This window comes from Lampris incognitus, chromosome 7 (genome assembly GCF_029633865.1).
Source record: "Lampris incognitus isolate fLamInc1 chromosome 7, fLamInc1.hap2, whole genome shotgun sequence".
Classification (NCBI taxonomy): domain Eukaryota; kingdom Metazoa; phylum Chordata; class Actinopteri; order Lampriformes; family Lampridae; genus Lampris; species Lampris incognitus.
The window spans coordinates 17,394,299-17,418,225 of record NC_079217.1 but is presented as its reverse complement, the minus strand read 5'-3'; the positions used below and the strand labels follow the sequence as shown (position 1 = coordinate 17,418,225).

The following is a 23,927-nucleotide window of genomic DNA, read 5'->3' as shown; positions in this document are numbered from 1 at the left end:
TCAGAGGACAGCACAAACAGGCTCTAACCAGAGTAGAAAAAGAAGTGGGAGGCCGCGTTGCACAACTGAGCAAGAAGATAAGTACATTAGAGTCTCTAGTTTGAGAAACAGACGCCTCACAGGTCCCCAACTGGCATCTTCATTAAATAGTACCTGTTAGAGCCTGTTTGTGCTGTCCTCTGAAGGGAGTAGTACACACCGGTGTAGGAAATCTTCAATTTCTTAGCAATTTCTCGCATGGAATAGCCTTCATTTCTAAGAACAAGAATAGACTGTCGAGTTTCAGATGAAAGTTCTCTTTTTCTGGCCATTTTGAGCGTTTAATTGACCCCACAAATGTGATGCTCCAGAAACTCAATCTGCTCAAAGAAGTGCCCATCCAACCAATCCAACTTGTGGGAGCTGCTTCTGGAAGCGTGGGGTGCAATTTCTCCAGATTACCTCAACAAATTAACAGCTAGAATGCCAAAGGTCTGCAATGCTGTAATTGCTGCAAATGGAGGATTCTTTGACGAAAGCAAAGTTTGATGTAAAAAAAATCTTATTTCAAATACAAATCATTATTTCTAACCTTGTCAATGTCTTGACTCTATTTTCTATTCATTTCACAACATATGGTGGTGAATAAGTGTGACTTTTCATGGAAAACACGAAATTGTTTGGGTGATCCCAAACTTTTGAACGGTAGTGTATACTAATAATATGAAAAGCTTACTATGTGTGATAGGGCTGTGCAAAAAAAAAAATCGATACAGATCAATATTACAATATTGATCTGTCGATACTTTATCGATTTTCCAACTACTCATATCAATACATTAAAAAAATAATGTTTTAGATGGATTTCAGTTCAATGTGTTAGTGACACAATAAGTATACTTAATATGCACTTTATTTTATGACGTTATGGCATCTACATTGCAGTTGAGTTTAGTGTGTTCTGTGACAACTGAATACTTGATATGTAAACTTATTTTCATGTGATATGAGATCTACATTTCAGTTCAATGTGTTCGGTGACACAATAGGAATACTAATTATACCCAGCCCTAATCTGTGATGTGAGTATGCAAATTTAGTACATGAAAGGTTTGTGTATGCACACTACATAGACGGAAATATTAAGTATGAAGCTTATAGTCACTCACTAAATGATCAAAACGGTCCCAAAAATTGGCAAATTCAAAAAAAAAATTTTTTTTATATTTCATGATAGAACATGTTTTAGCATAGAGTCTGAAAATACCTTGTGTGTATGTAGTTATGAGCTAAAGTAACAAAGTACTTCTAATTCCAGAGTGAAAATGTTCTTCCTCTGTTGTTACCAAGAGTCATTTCCGCTCGGATGTGAGTCAACTAAGTGTAACATACGTAGCAATGGTGTATACTGTATTCTGTGAGCTGAATAGTATGCCCCAATAGTACACAGTAAACATTACATACTTTAAGTATGTAGAATATACTAACAAATTGGACACCGCTTGCGTGTTTTGTAATGTGTGTGTGTGTTTGGCAGGGTTTAAATCAATTTAGTTCCCTTGTCTAAGCACATAAGGCTCCCAAACAAAGCCACCGAGCTTCCCCTAAGCTCTGGTGGTTTGGTGATAAACCTGACACCATCACCCACACCCCACCCCACCTAGCTCACATGCAGCATAAGACACAGCATAAGTAGAACTGGTTACTTTTTTGCTGTAGGAGTCAGATAACAGTGAGAAATAATCTCCCCTCCTTCTGATCTCCTCTGTTTTAGTCCTAGTATTTGGAATCTTATTTTGTTTGTTGTCATCTTGTTCAAACTTTCAAACCTACAATGTGTGTTAATGTGAGTGATGGTGTGTGTATAAGTCTTGGAAGTTGGAAAAATATTAAATCACTTCATTATTTTTTTTCCTGGTCCTAATCTCCATGTATCAGTCACTGCATGCATTCTGTAACATATAACCCCCTATGATAGTATGTGTGTGTGTATGTGTGTGCACCTATGCAGAAGGAGGTTGGTCAGTAAGTAAAATAAAAATTTTCTTAAGTCTAAAGTTGAGTTCTTTTTTTTGGGGGGGGGACCCCCCCCTTTCTCCCCAATAGTATCCAGTCAGTTACCCCACTCTTCCAAGTCGGCCCAGTTGCTGCTCCACCTCCTCTGCCGATCCGGGGAGGGCTGCAGACTACCACATGCCTCCTCCGATACATGTGGAGTCGCCAGCCGCTTCTTTTCACCTGACAGTGAGGAGTTTTGCCAGGGGGATGTAGCACGTGGGAGGATCACGCTGTTCCCCCCCGGTTCCGCCTTCACCCCGAACAGGTGCCCCGACCGACCAGAGGAGGCGCTAGTGCAGCGACCAGGACACATCCAGCTTCCCACCCGCAGACAGCCAATTGTGTCTGAAGGGACGCCTGACCAAGCCGGAGGTAACACAAGGATTCGAACCGGCGAGCCCTTTGTTGGTAGGCAATGGACCGCTACGCTACCCGACGCCCTAAATTTGAGTTCTTATGTATGTATGTATGTGTGTATGAATGTATGTGAGTACTTCAAGCAAACACTGGCAATAGTACAGCTTACTGGATGGAAAATACTCAAAATGTTGCAAACTGAGTATATGTAACTTGGCTATGTGACTGAAGAATGCATATAAGCAGCCACTCATTCATCTGAGGAGACAGCTTGCAATACTGTTTCAACAGTACTGTGAAGAAAGCATAGCAAGAGGGTGAGAGGTAAAAGAGGAAGTGGAAGGTGAATGAGACATGGTACCTTCGTTTTCAATTGTGTCAACTGCATCATTGACCAGTCGAATGACGGTCACTATGGAGGCTTGTGGGGAGAAGAAGGAGAAGACAAGTTTTGAAAAACAGTCATCAAAACATAAACGCTCACTATGGCGCTTGTAAAGGACGTCCTCAGGTAGATGTGGCATTATGTAAGGCTGTCCACAATTGCCAGTCATGTTTGCTGGAGTAGATGGCCCAGTCTCTTAGGGAATGTTAGAACTTTCTTGCTTATTTTTGAAGCTTTGGGGCATTTAAAAAGTCACATACTGGATACAGTACATATACAAATAAAGAAAATATTAAAAAAAAAACAACATACAACAAATGCTGACAAATAAAGGGAAATTTACTCCTACACAACTTAAAAGGGAACCATTCTTAAAAAAATAAATAAATAAAAACAAAAATCAAATAGGTTTACATGAAACTCTTATTGGCACTAGGCCACTTCTGGTCTTTTAGGCCTTTTCTGATCAGCCAAAAATGATTTTTCAGCCAATGACAATCAAGCTTAGCCAGCGAAGCACAAGAATGACAATGATAAAAATGCTTATTTGGCAGAGGCAAACTTAAATTACATAATTGTGTCAATTATGTACTGGGATGGTTATTGGTGAAAAAAACAGAAAACAACAAATTAAGCTTATAATGACAATACAAACAACAATGAGAGGTCATCTAACAAATATATACAAATCATAATTAAAATGAGACTATTTAATAGCACAGAACCAAACACAGCTCTGGGACAAAAAGCCACAGCCACAAAACACCAACATCACATCATAAAGCAATCCAAAGTCTAAAGGTTTTTCCGTGGTTATCACAAAAATCCCACAGTAAAATATTAAAGCTTATATATGAAAATAGTGCCTTATGCATAGCAACCAACATTTTTGTAAAACACAATGAGCAAAAAACGTAACTCAAATAGTTGTTATGGAACAGATTAGTAGAAAGCCACAACATACAGTATAAAAAAATGAACAGACAGATTTTAAATAAAGGAAAACTAAAAAATACCAATTATGTTGCAGTGCTCACAACAAGTACTGTAACACTGGGAATACTGCCAATGTTCCTTTTCCTACGGTGACATACCGACAAATATAAACCATTCATAGCCGCCTAAGCAGTGCAAGCCCAGGGGTTGTTGCTTAGCTGTTGATGAGAACATGTCAAATTCTACAGGAAAACAGAAAAACTTACCATTGTCATCACAGGAGTCAGACTGGAAGGAGCTCAGAGACTGGACCTCTGAGTTGCTGCCTTTGTTACTCCCAGAGAAACACGTGACCTCTTCTGCCATGTCCACCATTTTTCCTACAGACAGAGAGTCAGGAGGCCAGAGGTTGATTTGACCAAAAACGATGAGTTCAGCAAACACCAGTTACCCCCCCCCCAAAAAAAAACAAAACCACTAAACAAGAAACTCTCCCACTGATAAGCTTTAATTTTTTGATGTCAATCATTGTATTTGTGAAAAAAAAATATTTGAAGTGCTTGCTCGAATCCTGGTTAAGGATCAAATTTCAGATCAGCAGTGAGGATGCTTCTTCAAATTTCCTTGCAATCATGAAGTAATCGGACATTCTGAGTATCACTCTTCATGCAGAGTAAAAACAGGCAAGATAAACTAACAGTTGAGTTGCTGCATAATTCAGTATCCCAGCCTGTGTCGGCGTGTCTCATTCATCTGGAGTTTTAATAAAATTAATATGATCATACTGTGGCTAAAGAAAACCGGTTATGGCATTTAAATTGCCATAGATTAAATTAGAAGATAATTTATTGACTCCTGTTGGACAACTAGGTAAACAGAGTGGGAGTTGGAAAAGGTAGGATATGACTCCTCTCTTGCGCTCCCTGAGAGTTCTTCCTATGTTTTGTCCCTGTTAAAGGTTTTTTTGTGTTGTTTTTTTTTTAGGGAGTTGTTCCTTATCCGATTGCAAGGGTCTAAGGACAGGATGTTGTGTTGCTGTAAAGCTCCTTGAGGCAAATTTGTGATATTGGGCTATACAAATGACTTGACTTGACTCTGAGAGGGTGTTTACACCTGGCATTAACATGTCTTGGGTGATCCGATCACAAGTGGACAGCCCTGCTTACGTCAGTTCACACCTGGCATTAGAGTGCATCTCCGCACACATCTCACTTTCTCGCTCTGTACAAATAAACACGTTACATCAGGGGTTCCCAAACTTATCCATTCCAAGGCCCCCCAAATAGCATTAGCTTCTGGCCAGGGCCCCCCTTTTTGCAAGATGTCTTTAAAAACCCATTGACAATACTACGGCAAATGTTAAAAAGAAGAAAAAAAACTCCTGAATATATTTCCTTACTTTTGTTAATTCAATAATAATGACATTTGTACTTCAAATTTTAATCCTTCCATTATATTGAATATTTCTGTTTTCCATTATAAGCATTTTTTTTGTTATACGATATATTTGATCATGATATACATAATAATTCAATTTATTTTTCCAGCATTTCCCCTCCAATTTGCTGAGGCCCCCTTGGCGTCCTCCTACGGGGCCGCGGCTCCCACTTTAAAAACCACTGCAGTAGGGGGCGTGGCTTAGCCTCGGCTGTAAGCGGAGAGAGGGGGGGGGGTTTGCTCACTGAAGCGCAGACAGGATGAGGGGGCTGATTAGGGATCAGTCTCAGGTGTATCAGACTGACAGCAGTGAAGCTGGGTCCTGGGTGAGACACGGGGCTGAAGGGAGACAGAGGAAAGGGGAGCCACACACTCCGAAAGGACAGAGCGAGGAAACGGCTCTGGCACCGGAGCACACCTGTCTTGTGCGAGTGAACGAATGAAAGACATGATTAAATAAAGCCTGTGTTAATTGCCTAAAACCGTGCCTGCCTTCATCTTGAATCCTCCTCGTGGCACACACGTGTCACAATCGTGTAAATAAACGAGTAAATAAACACGTAGTGCAGAAACCCGAGGAGCTTGACGCAACAGTCATTTAACAAAATGAGACATCCTTGCTCACTCCTCAATTAGTGTGACGTATTTCACGTCTGTAAGTTATTACTGTCCATTATTCTACCAAAATTATGTTGTCATACAACATTTGAATGGCTCTTAAAGAAATAAAATAGATCCTATAACTGCACTTATTTTCTTTTATTACCATTCCACTTTCGTTGTGAATCACAACAGGTTTATAAACAGTGCTTTGTAAATAAACATTATTATTCTGATGATGATGACGTAGATCTGTCTGAAAGCCTTCAGACCCCTGACCGGACTAGTCCATTGTGAGGCAACATTTTCACATTATTACGATGGCATGGACACAGCAAATGCCTGTTGTGTCAGATAGAGACAAATGATCTGATGAGGAGAGTTAACAGTGAATTAGGAGCACCAGGCTCCATTTTTTACTTTCCTTAGGCTCAAAATACACAGTGAAAGTTGAACCTCATTCTTAAAACTCGTTACGTGGGAAAATGCAAATGTCTGAACACCAGAGTTTGTAATTCTCAACCCGAACCCTGTCAGGCTCGACCCGATCACGTCAGTTCAGGCTCAGATTATTTAATTATTCCAGGGTTGAGAGGGTTGTGCTCTGCACTGCCGTGGATAAACGAACCTGAAGTTGATCTTGAATGTGCAAGCTGGCGGGGGCTCTTCCACAGTTGTGGGTCTGATGTGTGTCAGAAATTACCAACAAGGTAAAAATAAAAAATACCCCGAGGAGGCTTTGGTGACTGTCAAGTCAACTGTATTTGTATAGCCTAATGTCACAAATTACAAATTTGCCTCAGTGGGCTTTACAGCAACACAACATCCTGTCCTTAGACCCTCGTATCGGATAAGGAACAACTCCTTAAAAAAAACAAAACAAAAACCCTTTAACAGGGAGAAAAAATAGGAAGAAACCTCAGGGAGAGCAACAGAGGAGGGATCTCTCTCCCAAGACGGACAACATGCAATGGATGTTGTGTTTACACTATTTACACAATACAGCATTGAAAGAGGACAACAGAATTATAATGGAATGATAAAATTTATGAAGAATATGATGAGCAGGATGCCAAGCAGCGTCCAGACGCCATCGGAACAGCCCAGGACCCAAGCCACGTGACCAGCATCACCATGTAAAAAAAAAAAAAGTCTAGTCAACTGACGTTTTCTGCCTATGCAGCCTATGCAGAAGACGTCAGCTGACAGTTGACTGGGTGGTGGTGATGCACGGGTCGACCCACAACCCGCAGGTCGGGCGGGTTCGGGTAAGCTTACTATAGAAAATATCACGGGTTCAGGTGGGTGGGTCAAAAAGTGACAAAGCAGCGCTCCGAGTAAGATATAAATAACTTACAGAAACATTGTGTGCAACAAGCTAGGCTGTGCATTGCCAGTCCTACCCCCCCGCACCCCCCCCCCCGCCCTCTCTCAAACACACACACGCAAGCAGCTTTATCATCAATTTGCGATAGTGGTTTTGGTCAATGCACGTGCTTCAGAGTGTTGAGGCTAGAGAGTTATTTATTTGCGACAGAGTTTATTTTATTGTTGAGTTCATCCCCTATGTGGTATCCTCGGATATCGTTTACACCACCAAAACCCTCTTTTTGGTCAGAAAGAAGAGATTTTGTGTGTGTGTGCACAAGAGAGAAAGAGAGCCAGATTTTGTCTTTAAGTTATTTGTTTTGCTGCTATTCAACAATAAAAAACACCATTTGGAACAATTAGTCTGTTTATTTAGTACCCTAGACCCACACACTATTAGGCTGAGATACAATAGCCTATGCCTTGCAATCAGTGTATTATGCTAGGCAAACAGCCCCAAAACAAAATAGTGCAACACTGCTCAGTTTGCTGTACCCTTGGCTAAATTTGGAGGTTTGCGGGTCGGGTTCGGGTTCAGGTGGTTATTACTACTACTACTACTTTCGGCTGCCCCCGTTAGGGGTCGCCACAGCGGATCATCCGTTTCCATTTCTTCCTGTCCTCTGCATCTTCCTCTGTCACACCAGCCACCTGCATGTCTTCCCTCACCACATCCATAAGCCTCCTCTTTGGCCTTCCTCTTTTCCTCTTCCCTGGCAGCTCCATATTCAGCATCCTTCTCCCAATATACCCAGCATCTCTCCTCCACATATGTCCAAGCCATCTCAATCTTGCCTCTCTTGCTTTGTCTCCAAACCATCCAACTTGAGCGGTCCCTCTAATATAATCATTCCAAATCCTGTCCTTCTTCGTCACTCCCAATTAAAATCTTAGCATCTTTAACTCTGCCACCTCCAGCTCCACCTCCTGTCTTTTCGTCAGTGCCACTGTCTTCAAACCGTATAACATAGCTGGTCTCACAACCATCTTGTAAACCTTCCCTTTAACTCTTGCTGGTACCCTTCTGTCGCAAATCACTCCTGACACTCTTCTCCACCCACTCCACCCTGCCTGCACTCTCTTCTTCACCTCTCTTCTGCACTCCCCGTTACTTTGGACAGTTGACCCCAAGTATTTAAACTCATATGCCTTCGTCACCTCCACTCCTTGCATCCTCACCATTCCACTGTCCTCTCTCTCATTCACGCATAGGTATTCCGTCTTGCTCCTACTGACTTTCATTCCTCTTCTCTGCAGTGCAAACCTCCACGTCTCCAGGCTCTCCTCCACCTGCACCCTACTCTCGCTACAGATCACAATGTCATCTGCGAACATCATCATCCATGGAGACTCCTGCCTGATCTTATCTGTCAACCTGTCCATCACCGTTGCAAACAAGGGCTCAGAGCCAATACTTGATGTAATCCCACCTCCACCTTGAACCCATCTGTCATTCCAACCCCACACCTCACCATTGTCACAATTATACATATCCTGCACCACTCCTACATACTTCTCTGCTACTCCCGACTTCTTCATACAATACCACACCTCCTCTCTCGGCACCCTGTCGTATGCGTTCTCTAAATCTACAGGTGGTTAATTACGGCATATTTTAGCTGCAGGTCAGGCGGGACGGGTTGGCTCTCATAACGGGTCGAATGGGTTCAGGTATTAAAAAACCTGACCTGCACGTCTTTACTAGGTGGTCCTTCAATGTGGCCTCGGATACGTGCGTTTACACATTTCAAATGCAATGTGGACAAACACGCCCCAGGTCACCTCTGAATGTGGCCTGAGCGATCGGATCTTAAGACGCATCGAGGACACATTGGGTGCATTCACACCTGTACTTAAAGTTGTCCAGTTGTGATCGGATCACCCAAGATGCATGCTAATGCAAGGTGTTAACAGCCTCTGAGAATTGCTGTCAGGACAGCGAGAGGGGAAGTGACACCAGATATAACTCAACCAACTCTGGGCCCAATTTTTGTTCCAAAAAATCAATAGTGGTCACATAACCCCATTTGCTGCGTCAGAAAATTATAAATCATTATTTATAGTTATGAGAGACTTATTTAAAAAAATAAGTACAGAAAAAAAATCTCAATTCGAACCAAGGGACCAAAATAAATCTCACACCAGTTTCTTTTTCTTTTTTTTGGTTCAGCTGACATTGACCAGGGTGTATCCAATGAAAACATGATGTCCACCTCTGTTATTCTCCAGTAAATTTGTTTCAGTTGTTCTTTCTGGTCCAGAGGGCTACTGGTGGCTCTCATTCATGGAGGTATCCACAGTAGGTGGTAAAAGTGACAGGATTTGAATAACAAATATAATTTTACAGATCAAATGTCAAATAATCACCCCTGAATAACAATGGCGACAGCGTTATAGTACCTTATTCAGCTGTGTCCAAAGTGGTTTGTATAGGGCTATATTGAGAGTAATGACTCAGTGGTGGTCATGTCACATGAGGTGTACCAAGCTATAAATAAAGCTATCTGATAACAAAGCAAGTGGTCTAGACCACATTACTGCTGAACACCTTAGATATGCCAGTCCGAGGATAGCTCCTCTGCTTGCTGCGTATCTTACCGGCTTTATGATCCATGGCTTGTTACCAGACTCAATGTTGTCTGTTCTGTTAGTGCCAGTCATTAAGGACCATCTTTAAGCTGGTAAAGTATGCAGCCTAGATAACTATAGGCCTACAGCTCTAGCCAGCATACTGTCAAAACTCCACGGATAACCAGTTTGGTTTTAAAGCTAAACATGGCACTGACTTATGTATAAAGGAAATTGTAAGTAAATATAGAGGTCAAAACTCATCAGTTCTTGTGATTTATTGATGCTTCCAAAGCTTTTGATTGTGTTAATCATAGAATGTCGTTTGTTAAATTGAGGCAAAGAGGGGTGCCTAAATACACTATATGGACAAAAGTATTGGGACACACCTCTTAATCATTGAATTCAGGTGTTTCATTCAGACCCATTGCCACAGGTGTATAAAATCCAGCAGCTAGCCATGCAGTCTGCATTTACAAACATTTGTGAAAGAATGGGTCGTTCTGAAGAGCTCAGTGAATTCAAGTGTGGTACTGTCATAGGATGCCACCTTTGCATTAAGTCAGTTCATGAAATTTCTTCCCTGCTAGATATTCCATGGTCAACTGTAAGTGGTATTATTGAAAAGTGGAAGCATTTAGGAACAACAACAACTCAACCACGAAGTGGCAGACCACGTAAAGTCATACAGTGGGGTCAACGGGTGCTGAGGCGCATAGTGTGTAAAAGTCGCCAACGCTCTGTTGACTCAATAACTGTAGCGTTCCAAACTTCCTCTGGCATTAACAACAGCACAAAAACTGTGTGCCGGGAGCTTCATGGAATGGGTTTCCATGGCCGAGCAGCTGTATGCAAGCCTTACATCACCAAGCACAATGCCAAGCATCGGATGGAGTGGTGTAAAGCACACTGCCACTGGACTCTGGAGCAGTGGAAATGTGTTCTGTGGAATGACGAATCACGCTTCTCTGTCTGGCAGTCTGATGGACGAGTCTGGGTTTGGCAGATGACAGGAGAAAGTTACCAGCCTGACTGCATTGCCAACTGTAAAGTTTGGTGGAGGAGGGATAATGGTATGGGGCTGTTTTTCAGGGGTTGGGCTAGGCCCCTTAGTTCCAGTGAAGGGAAATCTTAATGCTTCAGCATACCAAGACATTTTGGACAATTATATGCTTCCGACTTTGTTGGAACAGTTTGGGGAGGGCCCTTTTCTGTTCCAGCATGACTGCCCCAGTGCACAAAGCAAGGTCCATTAAGACATGGTTGGGTGAGTTTGGTGTGGAAGAACTTGACTGGCCTGCACAGAGCCCTGACCTCAACCCCATCGAACACCTTTGGGATGAACTAGAACGGACATTGCGAGCCAGGTTTTCTCGTCCAACATCAGTGCCTGACCTCACAAATGCTCTTCTGGATGAATGTGCAAAAATTCCCACAGACACTCCAAAATCTTGCCTTCCCAGAAGAGCGGAAGTTGTTAGAGCTGCAAAGGGGGACCAACTCCATATTAATACCTATGGATTTAGAATGGGATGTCATAAAAGCTCCTGTAGGTGTAATGGCCAGGTGTCCCAATACTTTAGTCCATATAGTGTACATTGTGAGAATTCTGGCTTTATTGGTATGCCCACCAGGCTACGCAAGTGAAATGGGGTAATAGTGTTTCAGTCCCATTTGGGGTTAGCAATGGTGTCAGACAAGGGGGAATTCTGTCTCCAGTTCTCTACAATTTAAATGTTGATGATTTGTCCAAGCAGATGAAAGCCTGTAACACTGGGTGCATGATTGGTAATTCTCTAGTGAACCACATTATGTATGCGGATGACCTTGTCATCCTTAGTCCCTGTAGCACTGGTCTCCAGCAGCTCCTTAATATATATGTTCTGTGTATGGTGTGGAGAATGATATCAAATACAATGCTAGTAAGAGTGTTGTCTTGATCTGTAGAAGAGTACAAATGTCTACGATTTCCTGACTTCAAATTCTCTGATATTAATCTTGGTGTCTGTAATAAGGTAAAATATCTTGGACATTTCACCACAGAACAAATGACAGCTGCACAAGTGAACATCCTCTCACGCAAATTTAGTATGTGCACAGACAGAGTGACGACGTCTCTGTTCAAAGCATGTTGTACACCACTCTATACTGCACAGTTGTGGTCAAACTACAAAGAAGCAAACTTCCAGAGACTTCAAGTAGCTTGTAATGATGCCACGAGGATATTATTTAAGAGACCTGGAGGGTATAGTGCAAGTGAAATGTTGGTGGCTGCAGGAGTCAATACTTCCCAAACTGTTTAATCTTGAACACTTGTCATTTCACCTCATGTACTTGCGCACATGAAATGAAATCTCAAATCTTAAGAAATCCTATGTATAAGTTTATTTGCTGGCTTAATGCCTCTATAAATGAAATTATCTTAGTTTTGTCAAACAAAAGGTTTATGGCTACACAATAGCAATCTCAGCTGTGGAGGCGCTGGTAAAGTTGTCTCCCTGTAAGACATAATTCCTCCCCCCTTTTTTTTTTCCCTCCCCATTTGTATGTGGCTAGTTACCCCACTCTTCTGAGCCATCCTGGTCGCTGCTCCACCCCCTCTGCCAATCCGGGGAGGGCTGCAGACTACCACATGTCTCCTCCGATACATGTGGAGTCGCCAGCATCTTCTTTTCACCTGACAGTGAGCATGTTCGCCAGGGGGACGCAGCGCGTGGGATGATCACGCTACCCCCCCCCCCCCGTTCCTCCTTTCCCCCCAAACAGGCGCCCCGACCGACCAGAGGAGGCACTAGTGCAGCGACCAGGGCACATACCCACATCCGGCTTCCCACCCACAGACACAGCCAATTGTGTCTGTAGGGACACCCGACCAAGCCGGAGGTAACACGGGGATTCGAACCGGCGAGCCCCGTGTTGGTAGGCAACGGAATAGACTCCTATGCTACCCGGATACCTGTCATTTCTTCTTTCTTAGAACATAACCTTTTATGGTGCCTTTGTATGTAATATATTTTATGTAATGACCTGTCTTTTATCTGGACCCTGAGTCTGAAATAAAGTGTGAATGAATGAAATACTACTCTCTAGTCACTGTAGTAGATAATAAAGGTGGAGACCATTGCATTTTAAAGGAGAATTTTAGAGTTTGGTTTGTGCAACATGCCATAAGATTAGACTGCTTTAACAACCAATGCACTTTTACATAAGATGATCATTAACTAATGAATCATGGTATATTCAAATTCACACCAAATATGTGTGCATATTTGAGTACATGCATGGAAAAATCTCATCTCAGAGAAGGTGGAACCTTTAGCACACTCATCCCATGTGGGGCTTTCTTTGTAGTGGCACAAAGAGATAGTCGTACGTTGCAGTTATACCAGCAGCAAAAATCTGGTTCAGAGCACTATAGACAGCTTGCACACACACTCAGATTCTGAAGGACACTTAAACCAGATGACACTGGGGAAATACTAAGTCACTTTAATAACCCAGTGGTATATGTGAACAGATTAAGGTTTGGCAGCGACATAAAAAGTGTTGTAGACACCTGTGTTCATGAATAAATGAACCAGTCACTAATGTTTATTAGACACATGAATTTGACTTCCAGGGATACATACCAACTGGCAAGTCTAAGTCTACATCCAGTTAAACACACACACACACAATATACAATTATAATTCTAAAATTTGTAAAATCTAGCACCTCATCATTTGATGATGTGAATTACAACAAATCAAATCCATTAACAAACACATTAAAGTAGAAAGGTAGTGGATTTACAGCATAAACAGCACATTTTGGATCAGCAGATATTCCTCGGCGTTACTAAGAAGTACTACTGCAAACCAAGGTATTTTCGGTGGCTAAGCATCAAAACAGCTCCGCTAGCCCTACTCGACGTTTTTAGATAAAGAACTCTTAATGAGCGAGGGGGGGGGGCTTAATTGCTTTGTTTCAGTCAGTACCACTCAGAAGCCCCGCATATATTAATTAGCAAGCTGTGTTATCTTTCAGGAAAGCTGACATATCACACATGACACCTCTGAGTGACCCCTGTTTCTGTCTCTGATCTTAACTCTCGGCCCTTTTCGGCTTCAAAATGTGACCTGGAACTTTCCACGTTGAACCTTCTCAGAACCGGGGCTAAATTCTGAGACTAGCTGTTCTTCCTGCTACCATTGTATTTCATGTACCACAGAGGTTTGTACATGCATCATTATAAAGATTACAAAGCAACGGCTGCGCGGGCATGTCATTTTTTCCTGCTACGCTTTGCACCATAAACAGCAGCAGCAAACAATGGAAGAGGTTGAGGCTGTAATCTTGTTCTTTATTAATGTGTGTTTCACTCGTACGTGAACACGAGATATAAATTAATATGCCCCCAGAGCTGGGAATAAATGCAAAGCAAGACAAAAAACTTGAGGACAAGGAGCGCTGAATTGAGAAATCAACTTATAAAAGCAATTAAGAGCAACGCGGCGTGTATGATCGACAGCACCGCGAGCTCTGCCCGAACATTCAGAGCACAGATTTTTCACCTCCATCCCAAGGCCAAAATTAGATTCTCAGACTCTACCCAGAACCAAGCTGTCGCCTACAGAAATCCCCTCGGAACCCGTGAACTTTGCTTGATGGCGTGGCGTGCCTCTGTAAATTCTGGGAATGGAAAAACGTCATCTGTGTTTCACAAGGATCAGAGCCTTATCCTACAGAGGAAACACCAAAAGAGATACTCACCATCGTCATTGTCCCAGGGGCTTTTCCGTATGGAGTCGCAATCTGAGCGGCAGGGTGACACAGGAGGCAGGTTGGGAGCCACGCTGCACACCACCACCCCTCTCCGTGTAGTTCCCGCCAGGATTCGGGGCGATTCCGGATGAAAGGTGCTCATCTCTGTGTGCTCCACGCCTCTCCCATCTGCCATCTTCTCCAGGGTGGAGCGCGGGTCCCCCTGAAAGCATGGTGTGTACGCCATTGGCCTCACTGGCACCTGAGGTGGCCCCATCATGCCAGCCCCACCAACCACCATGGGCCCCAACCCAGCCTCAGAGTACAAGTTCAAGGGGTCCCCTGGCGTGCACCGCAGGGTCTTGAACTGGACGCCGTTGGCCTTGTTCAGGAGAGCAGCCGTTGCTGGGTCCTGTACCAGTGAAAGATTGTTCCGTGAGTAGTTTTTCTGGAAGACCTTCTTCCTGAAGGCAATGAAAAGGACGATGAGGGTGATAATGACGAAGAGCACCACAGCGATGCCAATCAGCTCCTCCTTTCCGACCACGGCATGGCCTGCCTGCATGTCAGGTACCACTACGGGCCGAAGACCACAGCGCTGGCCCACAAAGCCTGCTGTGCAATTGCAGTAGAAGGAGCCATGTGTGTTGACGCAGACCCCACCATTTTCACACTCGCCCTCGGGATTGCTGCGGTCACACTCGTTCACATCCTCCTCGCACCTGGGGGGTCAGGGGGGAAATGAAAAAGTTATGAGGAGGAGGGGATCCCCTGTGAATAAACAAATCCGGTCCTAATGAAGAATATAAATGAATTTAAAAACCAATATCATCCATTTTCTGTACGTGTGTGCATAGTTTCAAGTTTTCATTATTGTTTTCTTTTCCCTGATGAAATTAAAATGTCTGTGGAGGTGTGAGGTAAGGATTGATGTTTTCAAGAGTTCAGTGGAGATGAATTGGCTCCCCGCATCAACAAAGTATACACCGCAATAATTCTGAACAAATTTATGACTTTGCTCAAGTGTCATTAGACTCCGCCACATCACCCGTGCTGATGAATCAAAACCATCCGGAAGATTCTTCACGGCAGGGTTGTCTTTGGAGAGATCAAAGCGTGAACAGGTTATTAAGCATGAACTACTCGCACGCCTTCTTACAGAGCCAGCAGGAGTTTACACTTTGTATTCGCTAAGCGTGAGAAGTTTCTAGATCTGAGTGGATGCCCTCGATTTGATTCCCTCGAGATACAAAGACGGAAAGGGAGGCCTGTGATTGATTTTTAGATTTGGAAAATGAAACAAAATGGGGGGAAAAAGGGCTCTGATTAGAGTTGTCAAACTGCTGTAGTTGCGAATGTCGATAACTGTGTGTGCTTGTCTGTGCACATGTGTATGATTCATTCCATCGCGTTCTTTCTGACCTGTCTGCCACGTTTGTTAGAGCAATGCCTTCATTTTGAAAGCTGAGGAATTGTAAGGACACAAGCGTACACGCTTGGAGAACAGGGCAAGCCGAGTTAAGGGGTTTATTTTGTCTCCCCGCAGAGAATGAGGCGAAGAGCAGCTGAGGACCACAGCCTACCTACCAGCCAAGTAGTGGATGTTCAAGGCAAACTGCAATGTATCATTGCCCCCATGTGTCTACAAGCAGTAAGTTCAATCACAATATTCACATGCAGTTAATGTCCATGTTTTTGCATGTACATCCACCTTTTTAAAGATTATCTAGTGTTCACAGTAAAGGTTTCTGCAAAACAGGCTATTATGTCCATGGTTTAAACAAATTAGTTCATTTTTGTTCATGTACAAATCACATGGAAGTGTGTTTTTAATAAATATGTATAAAGGTATTCAAAAGCGTGCCTTGGGCAAGGCTTCTTATAATGCTTGTGAAAGCGGGTAAAGTTTTCAACATGAAGGACGTTTAAGCTCTTGACCCTTACTGAATTTCATGGTTTACTGATGACAAGTCTTTTTCTTTTTTTTTTTTTTAGCATTTACGTGGCAATATTCTTCTTAATCAAGGTATTCAACCTTCCTCCTGACCCTTTTCTCCCCAATTATATGTAGCCAATTACCCCACTCTTCTGAGCCATCCCGGTCACTGCTCCACCCCCTCTGCCGATCCGGGGAGGGCTGCAGACTACCCCACGCTTCCTCCGATACATGTGGAGTCGCCAGCCACTTCTTTTCACCAGACAGTGCGGCGTTTGACCAGGGGGACGTAGCATGTGGGAGGATCATGCTATTCCCCCCATCCCCTCAAACAGGCGCCCCCGGCCAACCAGAGGAGGCGCTAGTGCAGCGACCAGGACACATACCAACATCCGGCTTCCCACCTGCAGCCATGGCCAATTGTGTATGTAGGGACGCCTGACTAAGCCGGAGGTAACACGGGGATTTGAACCAGCGATCACCGTGTTGGTAGGCAACAGAATAGGCTGCTACGCTACCTGGACGCCCCCAAGGTGTTCAGCCTTAGCAAAAAAAGTGCAGCAGGATAATTTGCTTTAAACTGACGTAATCTACTATGTAAACCAGACTCACCGTTATTGTCTATGGAATGATCTGACCAAAATTCAACAAACACAGACCAGTTACCTGCACCAGTGGGCATTCTAGCTTCTACACACAAGAAGTTAAGACATAGTTCGAACAAATTTGAACGGTACAGTCTCAGTATATACAGTCTCGCCTGCACATGGCGTTGACTGTTTTTGGTGTCGTGTGGAGTGCCTGGCTGGGAGAGCCTGGTCTGCTGCGTCCTGTGGGCCCAAGGACCACGGCCCTGCCCGGAGCTGCGCCCGAAGAGGAAACACAGAGGGCGGTCTGACAAAACTCAGAAAGGGAGCAGGCTAAGCTAACTGCTAGCCCATGCAGACCGGCAGTTCTGACAGTCCTCCTGACTGGCGTTCGCTCTCTTGGACAGTGAATTTATTTATTTATTTTATTTCATTTTTTTGATATGGTGGATATATGTGTTTCTGTAGTTTTGTAGGTTTTTTTTGGTAATTTGGATGTATGTGTTCTTGTAGGTTTTGGATATGTTTTTGTTTTTGCGTTGCACTGCTGTGGGCTGGGGGAAACGGTATTTATAAATGTTCCTGATTCCTGATTTAAAGGTTCAGTACGGTAACCCATGATGTGTCAGAAACATGTATTTCTTCCAACCGTCACGTGTTTTTAAGACGAGCTATTTTGGAAATCTGGTCTTGTGCACTCACGTGAGTCCCTTGAAGCCCCTCCGACAGCTGCAGAGGAAGGCGTTGCCAATGGGCTTACACACGCCGCTGTTGTGACAGGGGTTGGGAACGCAGGCTGTTATCTCCACCTCACAGCGCCCCCCGGTGTACTGGGGGCTGCAGGTACACGCATAACCTAAGGGAACAGGGGAGAGAATGAAAGGGGGAGACATGGGGGAGGAAGAGGGAGACAAGAGGTTTGAGGGGTGCAGCACATCACAGCGAGGGAAAAGGGACAAAAAAGAGTGCACGGGGAAAGGAAAGGGAGTGATAGCAAAAAAAAGGATTATTACCAATAGAGAGTACACTTTTCATAATAATACTGAATAAAGCTTTTAGACCATAACAGGCGCGGTCACGCAAACATACACACACTCATTATCACACACACCCAGGCTTGTTTTGAGCACTGTGAAATATTGTCTGATTATTTTCCAGCGGTGCCAGGGAGAAATGGCATGCGCTTCACAAGAGCCTGCCAGTACAAACACAACTACACACACACGCTTTTCTATCTCTGTACTTGTGAGGACCCACATTAACTACTTTCATTCCCTAGTCCCGAACCCGAACCTGAGCCATCAGATTGTCTTCATGCAGTCTCAGTGATCCAGGTAAGGAAATCCCAGAACGCTGAATCAGTTCATCTGAACACAACATTTACTGAGAGAGAAATGCTTCATCACTCATCTAAGGGACCTCTTCAGTCTCAGCTGACTGCAGGTACCCCCACCCTTATAAACCATACAGGGACATAACGGCCGAAACCAAAGATCCGTTTCATATCCAGATTGCCGTGACCATTAACTAGAGTTACAATGGCCATGTGTACTATTCACAGAGGGTTGGGGAATAGTTGCAATCACAGCATTGTAAGATGGTGACAGATGTACTCTTAGGCCACAAGGTCCCTCACTTAAGGGTTGACTCTCATCATCCACTGGAGCACAAACTAGGAGTCATCAAGATGCTGTACCACTGAGCTGACAACGTCCCCACCGACACAGCAGTCGGGGAAGGGGAGAAATCCCACATTAACCAGGCCCTGGGTAGGTGTGGTTATCCTAACTGGGCATCTGTCAAAGCCAGGAAGATGCCCAAACAGTGCACCAGCCGACCGAAGAGTAAAGGACAACAGCTGTGTAAGTGTAAACCAGTGATGATTCCATATGTGGTGGGAGTGTCAGAACAGCTGAGACGCACATTTTCCAAACACCGCGTCTCAGTTGCTTTCAAACCCCAAAACACGCTGCGCCAGAATTGGTCCACCCCAAGGACAGGTCCCCCAGCACAAACAGAGCAATATAGTGTACGCTGTTAAGTGCCAGGAGGATTGCCGTGACTTGTACGTCAGGCAAACCAAACAGACGTTGGCCAAGAAGATGGCACAGCACAGGAGAGCTAATGCGTCAGGCCAGGACTCTGCAGTCTACACCATCTACAGGCCAGTGGCCACTCTTTCAAGTGGCCACTGATCGGGAGGAACGCTGGTTTGAACAGGGAGTCAAAGTAGCCTGAACCGACTTATGAGTACATCTGTCGCCATCTTACAATGCTGTGATAGCAACCATTCCCTAAACAAATGGCCCCCATAACTCTAGTTAATGGTCACGGTAATTTGCACATGAAACCGATCGTTGTTTTCGGTCGTTATGCCACTGTGTTGTTTATAAGGGTGGGGATACCTGCAGTCAGTTGAGACTGAAGAGGTCACTTATGCCCCTTTTCCACTACATGGTACCGGCTCAGCTCGACTCGACTTTTTTGTTTTCCATTACTGGGAAGTACCGGCATTTTGGTAGCTGTTACCACCTTTGTCGAGGTTCCAAAAAAACTGGAGCGGGTACCAAAATCAATGCAGACCAGCTACACCGAGGGGGTATTGTTGTGGTAATGGAAAACGACACTCTGCGAGTCGAGTCGAGGCGAGCCGGTACCCTGTAGTGAAAAAGGGGCATTAGATGAGTGATGAAACGTGTCTCTCAATCAATGTTGTGTCCAGATGAACTGAATCAACTTTCTGTTCTTAACCATCAGATCTACCTGCCCAACCTCAACCCTTACCCTAGTCATAATACACAAAGACGCACACATACAGTGGAATAGATCTGACAAACAAAAACTTTAAAGGTCAAACAGAAACAAACAACCAGCCTGCCCACCCACTCAACCACATACACATGTCATGCTAAAAATAAACACACGTCGAGGAAAATAATAGAGAAGTGCTTTTTTTTGTTGTTGTTAATCTGACAAACCCACCCACATGGTTTGTGTTACTGCAAAATGATAAAGGTGGACAGTGACGAGTCACAGTATTATTTGCTCTTTTCACAACGCCCAAGTGCAGCCCCTCATGGCAAACAAGCATCATATGAAGTCACAGGGTGTGTGTGTGTGTGTGTGTGTGTGTGTGTGTGTGTGTGTGTGTGTGTGTGCGCGAGCATTGGGTAAAGTGGTATGGCACTCCTTTCTGAAGTCGCAAGGTATCCGTGTTGAGACACGGTGTCGGGTTATGTTGTGATCCCTGGTGAGTTGGAATGATGAGCCATCGCCATAGCAATGACATTTATCTGTGTCAGTCTGCACCCTCGCTACAGTCGAATGCCAGTGGCTTAAAGAAACTGCCCTTAATGTCAAGGGCCTATGCAGCTTTGTTCGGAAAAAAAAATGCAATTGATTCATTTGGTTCTGTGGGGAGTGAAGGAAGAAAGCGGAGGAAAATAATGAAAACAAAGAAAAAGGAAAGGAGAGGAGAGAGTGAATAGGGGCAGATCAACTCACACAGCCCGTCGAAGATGAGCGGGGAAACAAAGGGCCAATGAGAAAGGAAGTCGAGATCAAGAGAGGGTGATGCGAACCTTACTTTTAACAAAGTTACTCATTCTTTGGCAGTTTTTCATAGATTTACATAAGCGGTAACCTCTCCCTGCTGGTGGCATGCCTGCCAGTGGTTTGACAGGCTGATGCTGATCAGTATTATTGATTGGGGTGTGATTATGTTTTTCCTGGTTTGCTGTTGTTACTGTATTGATACCCCCATGATTTTCCCTAGGTTACAGAGGAATTGCTGAAATGGTATTAAGATCAGAAAGGACTTCATCCCTGGGCGTCCGAGTTGTGTAGCGGTCTATTCCGTTGCCTACCAACACGGGGATCGCCGGTTCGAATCCCCGTGTTACCTCTGGCTTAGTCGGGCGTCCCTACAGACACAGTTGCTGTGTATGTGTCCTGGTCACTGCACTAGCGCCTCCTCTGGTCAGTTAGGGTGCCTGTTTGGGGGGGGGGAGGGGGAACTGGGGGGAATAGCATGATCCTCCCATGCGCTACATCCCCCTGGCGAAACTCTTCACTGTCAGGTGAATAAAAGTGGCCGGCGACTTCACATGTATCGGAGGAGGCATGTGGTAGTCTGCAGCCCTCCCCGGATTGTGGAGCAGTGACCGAGAAAGCTTGGAAGAGTGGAGTAATTGGCTGGGTACAACTGGGGAGGAAAAAGGGGGAACCCCCCCCCCCAAAAAAAAGAAAAAAGAAAGGACTTCATCCCGTTGTTGCAAAAATATTCAGACAAAAGACGCCAGTCTTGCAAAATGAGATCAGAAGTTTGGGCGTATAAGAGGATGATTAGTTGAACAATGGACTGTCGTTTTGTTTTTTTAAACAGAGATCTATAGAAACAATACTAGCTGCTGCGAGCATTTGGGGAAAAAAATTATACCACATCTTTCTCTTTGACTACTTGTCTGTGGTACAGTAGTCGACTTCATCCTGCTTTTGTCGGGACTTCCTTCTTCTTTTCTTTTTTTTGGTTCACTTTGTGTTCTTTCATGTGACGTGTGATGCGGTACAAATTAACTCTCTAAGGACAGCAAAGTTTTCGGGAGTCCAAACCTCTGATGAGCAGAGGCTTGTTAAATTGGTTGCAAACTGTTCTTGCTGAGGGAGAAGAAGATGAAGGCTGGAGGAGAGAGGAGAATAATGGACATGGGATTTACTTCCTCTCTGTTTATTCCTGATCAAGGAACTTTAACATGAAAATGGGGAATGGGAGCAAGCAGTGTTCAGACCCGTCTCCCTCCCTCATCAACCCCATCATCATGTAGGCATACAAAGCTCCCGTGGCCTCATGAGCAAAACGAGACGAGTGTGGCTGGGTAAAGGTGACAAAACTGCGGGCACAAAAAAAACCAGACTGCACTATTATTCTCATGCCTCCCCTCCGTCTGGGATATGCGCCGTGCTGTACTCACCACCAGATGGCAGGCTGGCGCAGGTGGCTCCATTTAAGCAGGGCTGTTTCAGGCAGGCGTCTGGGTAGAGGACACAGCCCAGCTTCAGCTCCGTCAGCCCCACGACCTCTGCGTAGTGTGAGCGCTTGTTCTGCAGCGGCAGCTCATTGTTGTTGAGCATGACGGAGTCCAGGCAGCCCTGGAAGCCGTCCAGCACCCGTGGGCCCCTTTTGGAGTCAGTCAGGCTGCGTGAGTTTGGAGGCTGCACCTGAGAAGTGATGGGCAGGGGGGGGGGGGTAAGGGTAAACACAAGGAGGTGAATACTACTTCTCCATGCTCCGTCTCTGCAGTAAATAGAGCGAGATGAACCATCTCCTGTGTTTTTTTTTTTTCCTTCAAACTTATTTCAGTTTAATATTCAGAACTATTTCAGATGATGAGCAAGAAAAAAAGGCATGAAAATTCATAGTACAGATTTTGAAGCATGAACATATATACACATACATGAATACATTTACTTGGGCTGACTTAGCGGTGAGAAAACACCTTTCCCAAGAGTGGACACACACGAGCGTCCTGACGTCCACACAAATACACAAAAAGTTATCCGTGCAACTGAAGATCATGCACCAAAATAGCTGCAAACACTGAATAAAATGACATTTGAGATAGAAGGGATATAATGTATGTGTGTGTAGCAAATAACAAGGAAAGACAATTGCAGATTTTCCATTTTGTTTGTCTAATGATTCCTGTTCTATTTTTATCACATATTTATTGATATCATCCATGTTGACTTGTGTGTTCCTGTTTATCTTTGTTTTATGAGCGTAAAGCACATTTAGTTGCATTTATCTGTATGAAAAGCACGATTTTTTTGGGAAGTTTTGTGTGTTTAAACCTACATATGCAGGTTAAAGGCCGGCAAACAAACATGTACATCGGCATATAGCATACTACATCCCCCCTTTTCTACCCAATCCAATATTTTGGCCAATCACCCCACTCTTCCGAGCCATCCCAATCGCTGCTCCACCCCCTCTGCCGATCCAGGGATACTACCACATGCCTCCTCCGATACATGTGGAGTTGCCAGCCTCATCTTTTCACCTGACAGGAGTTTCGCCAGGGGGATGTAGCACGTGGGACGATCACGCTATTCCCTCCAGTTCCCCTTCCCCCCGAACAGGCGCCCTGACCGACCAGAGGAGGCGCTAGTGCAGCAACCAGATACATAACCACATCCAGCTCCCCACCCACATAAACAGCCAATTGTGTCTGTAGGGACACCCGACCAAGCTGATCCCCATGTTGGTAGGCAATGGAATAGACAGCTACGCTACTCAGACACCCAACATGTAGCATACCTGCCCGCATTTGTAGAGCTTGGATTAGAGGAACCACACACGGCTACACACCTGCACACAAGCATACCTGTGCACCAAAGTAGATGGCTCCATCAGGTCCAAGGGGCTGGAAGCGTGGGGGCCCCCTGCGGCGCTCCACGTAACTGTCATCTAGCGCCAGACTGGTGAAGTTGCGATTGAGCTCCAGTGCCACGGTGTGCCAGTTGCCATCATTGATAGGGCGGCCCGAGATGCCCAGGGTCCCCGGGCTGTCGCTTCCACCATCCATTCCCATGCAGTCGAGCTGAAACCATAGCTTACCCTCCTCCAGCTGTGTCAGGACGCACGCACGCACACACACACACACACACACACACACGCACACACACACACAATATGGAGAAACCATGGAGCTTTTATTTCATTTATTCAACCAGGCAATTCAATTCAGAGGAAAAAAAACTTGTTTACTGTAAGTCTCCTGCATGAATCTTTTATATAAACAGTTTTGATGTCAACACCCTTGTGAGGGGGTTCATGAAAATCTTGTATTCGGTGTTTTCTTAGCGCAGGATTTCTTTGATGGTCTAGCACAGTTTTGCATTTCAATTAAGATATGGTAAATATAAGGTAAAATAAGATAAATATTGCTGTTCTGTGCAGAAAGCCAGCTTTTC

The 23,927-nt window shown here is 44.5% G+C and overlaps 1 protein-coding gene across 3 annotated transcripts in view; it reads right to left on the bottom strand.

The window, feature by feature from the left end:
• fat3a (FAT atypical cadherin 3a) overlaps positions 1 to 23,927 on the bottom strand; it is a 178,180-nt gene that overhangs the window by 2,567 nt on the left and 151,686 nt on the right. For all 3 annotated transcript variants that reach the window (XM_056283301.1, XM_056283303.1, XM_056283302.1), the window contains 6 exons: positions 23,339 to 23,581; positions 21,926 to 22,172; positions 17,658 to 17,811; positions 14,442 to 15,154; positions 3,982 to 4,095; positions 2,756 to 2,815 (listed from right to left, as the gene is read on the bottom strand). In XM_056283301.1, the coding sequence (XP_056139276.1) occupies positions 2,756 to 2,815; positions 3,982 to 4,095; positions 14,442 to 15,154; positions 17,658 to 17,811; positions 21,926 to 22,172; positions 23,339 to 23,581 (1,531 nt within the window). The remainder of the gene's footprint in view (positions 1 to 2,755; positions 2,816 to 3,981; positions 4,096 to 14,441; positions 15,155 to 17,657; positions 17,812 to 21,925; positions 22,173 to 23,338; positions 23,582 to 23,927) is intronic.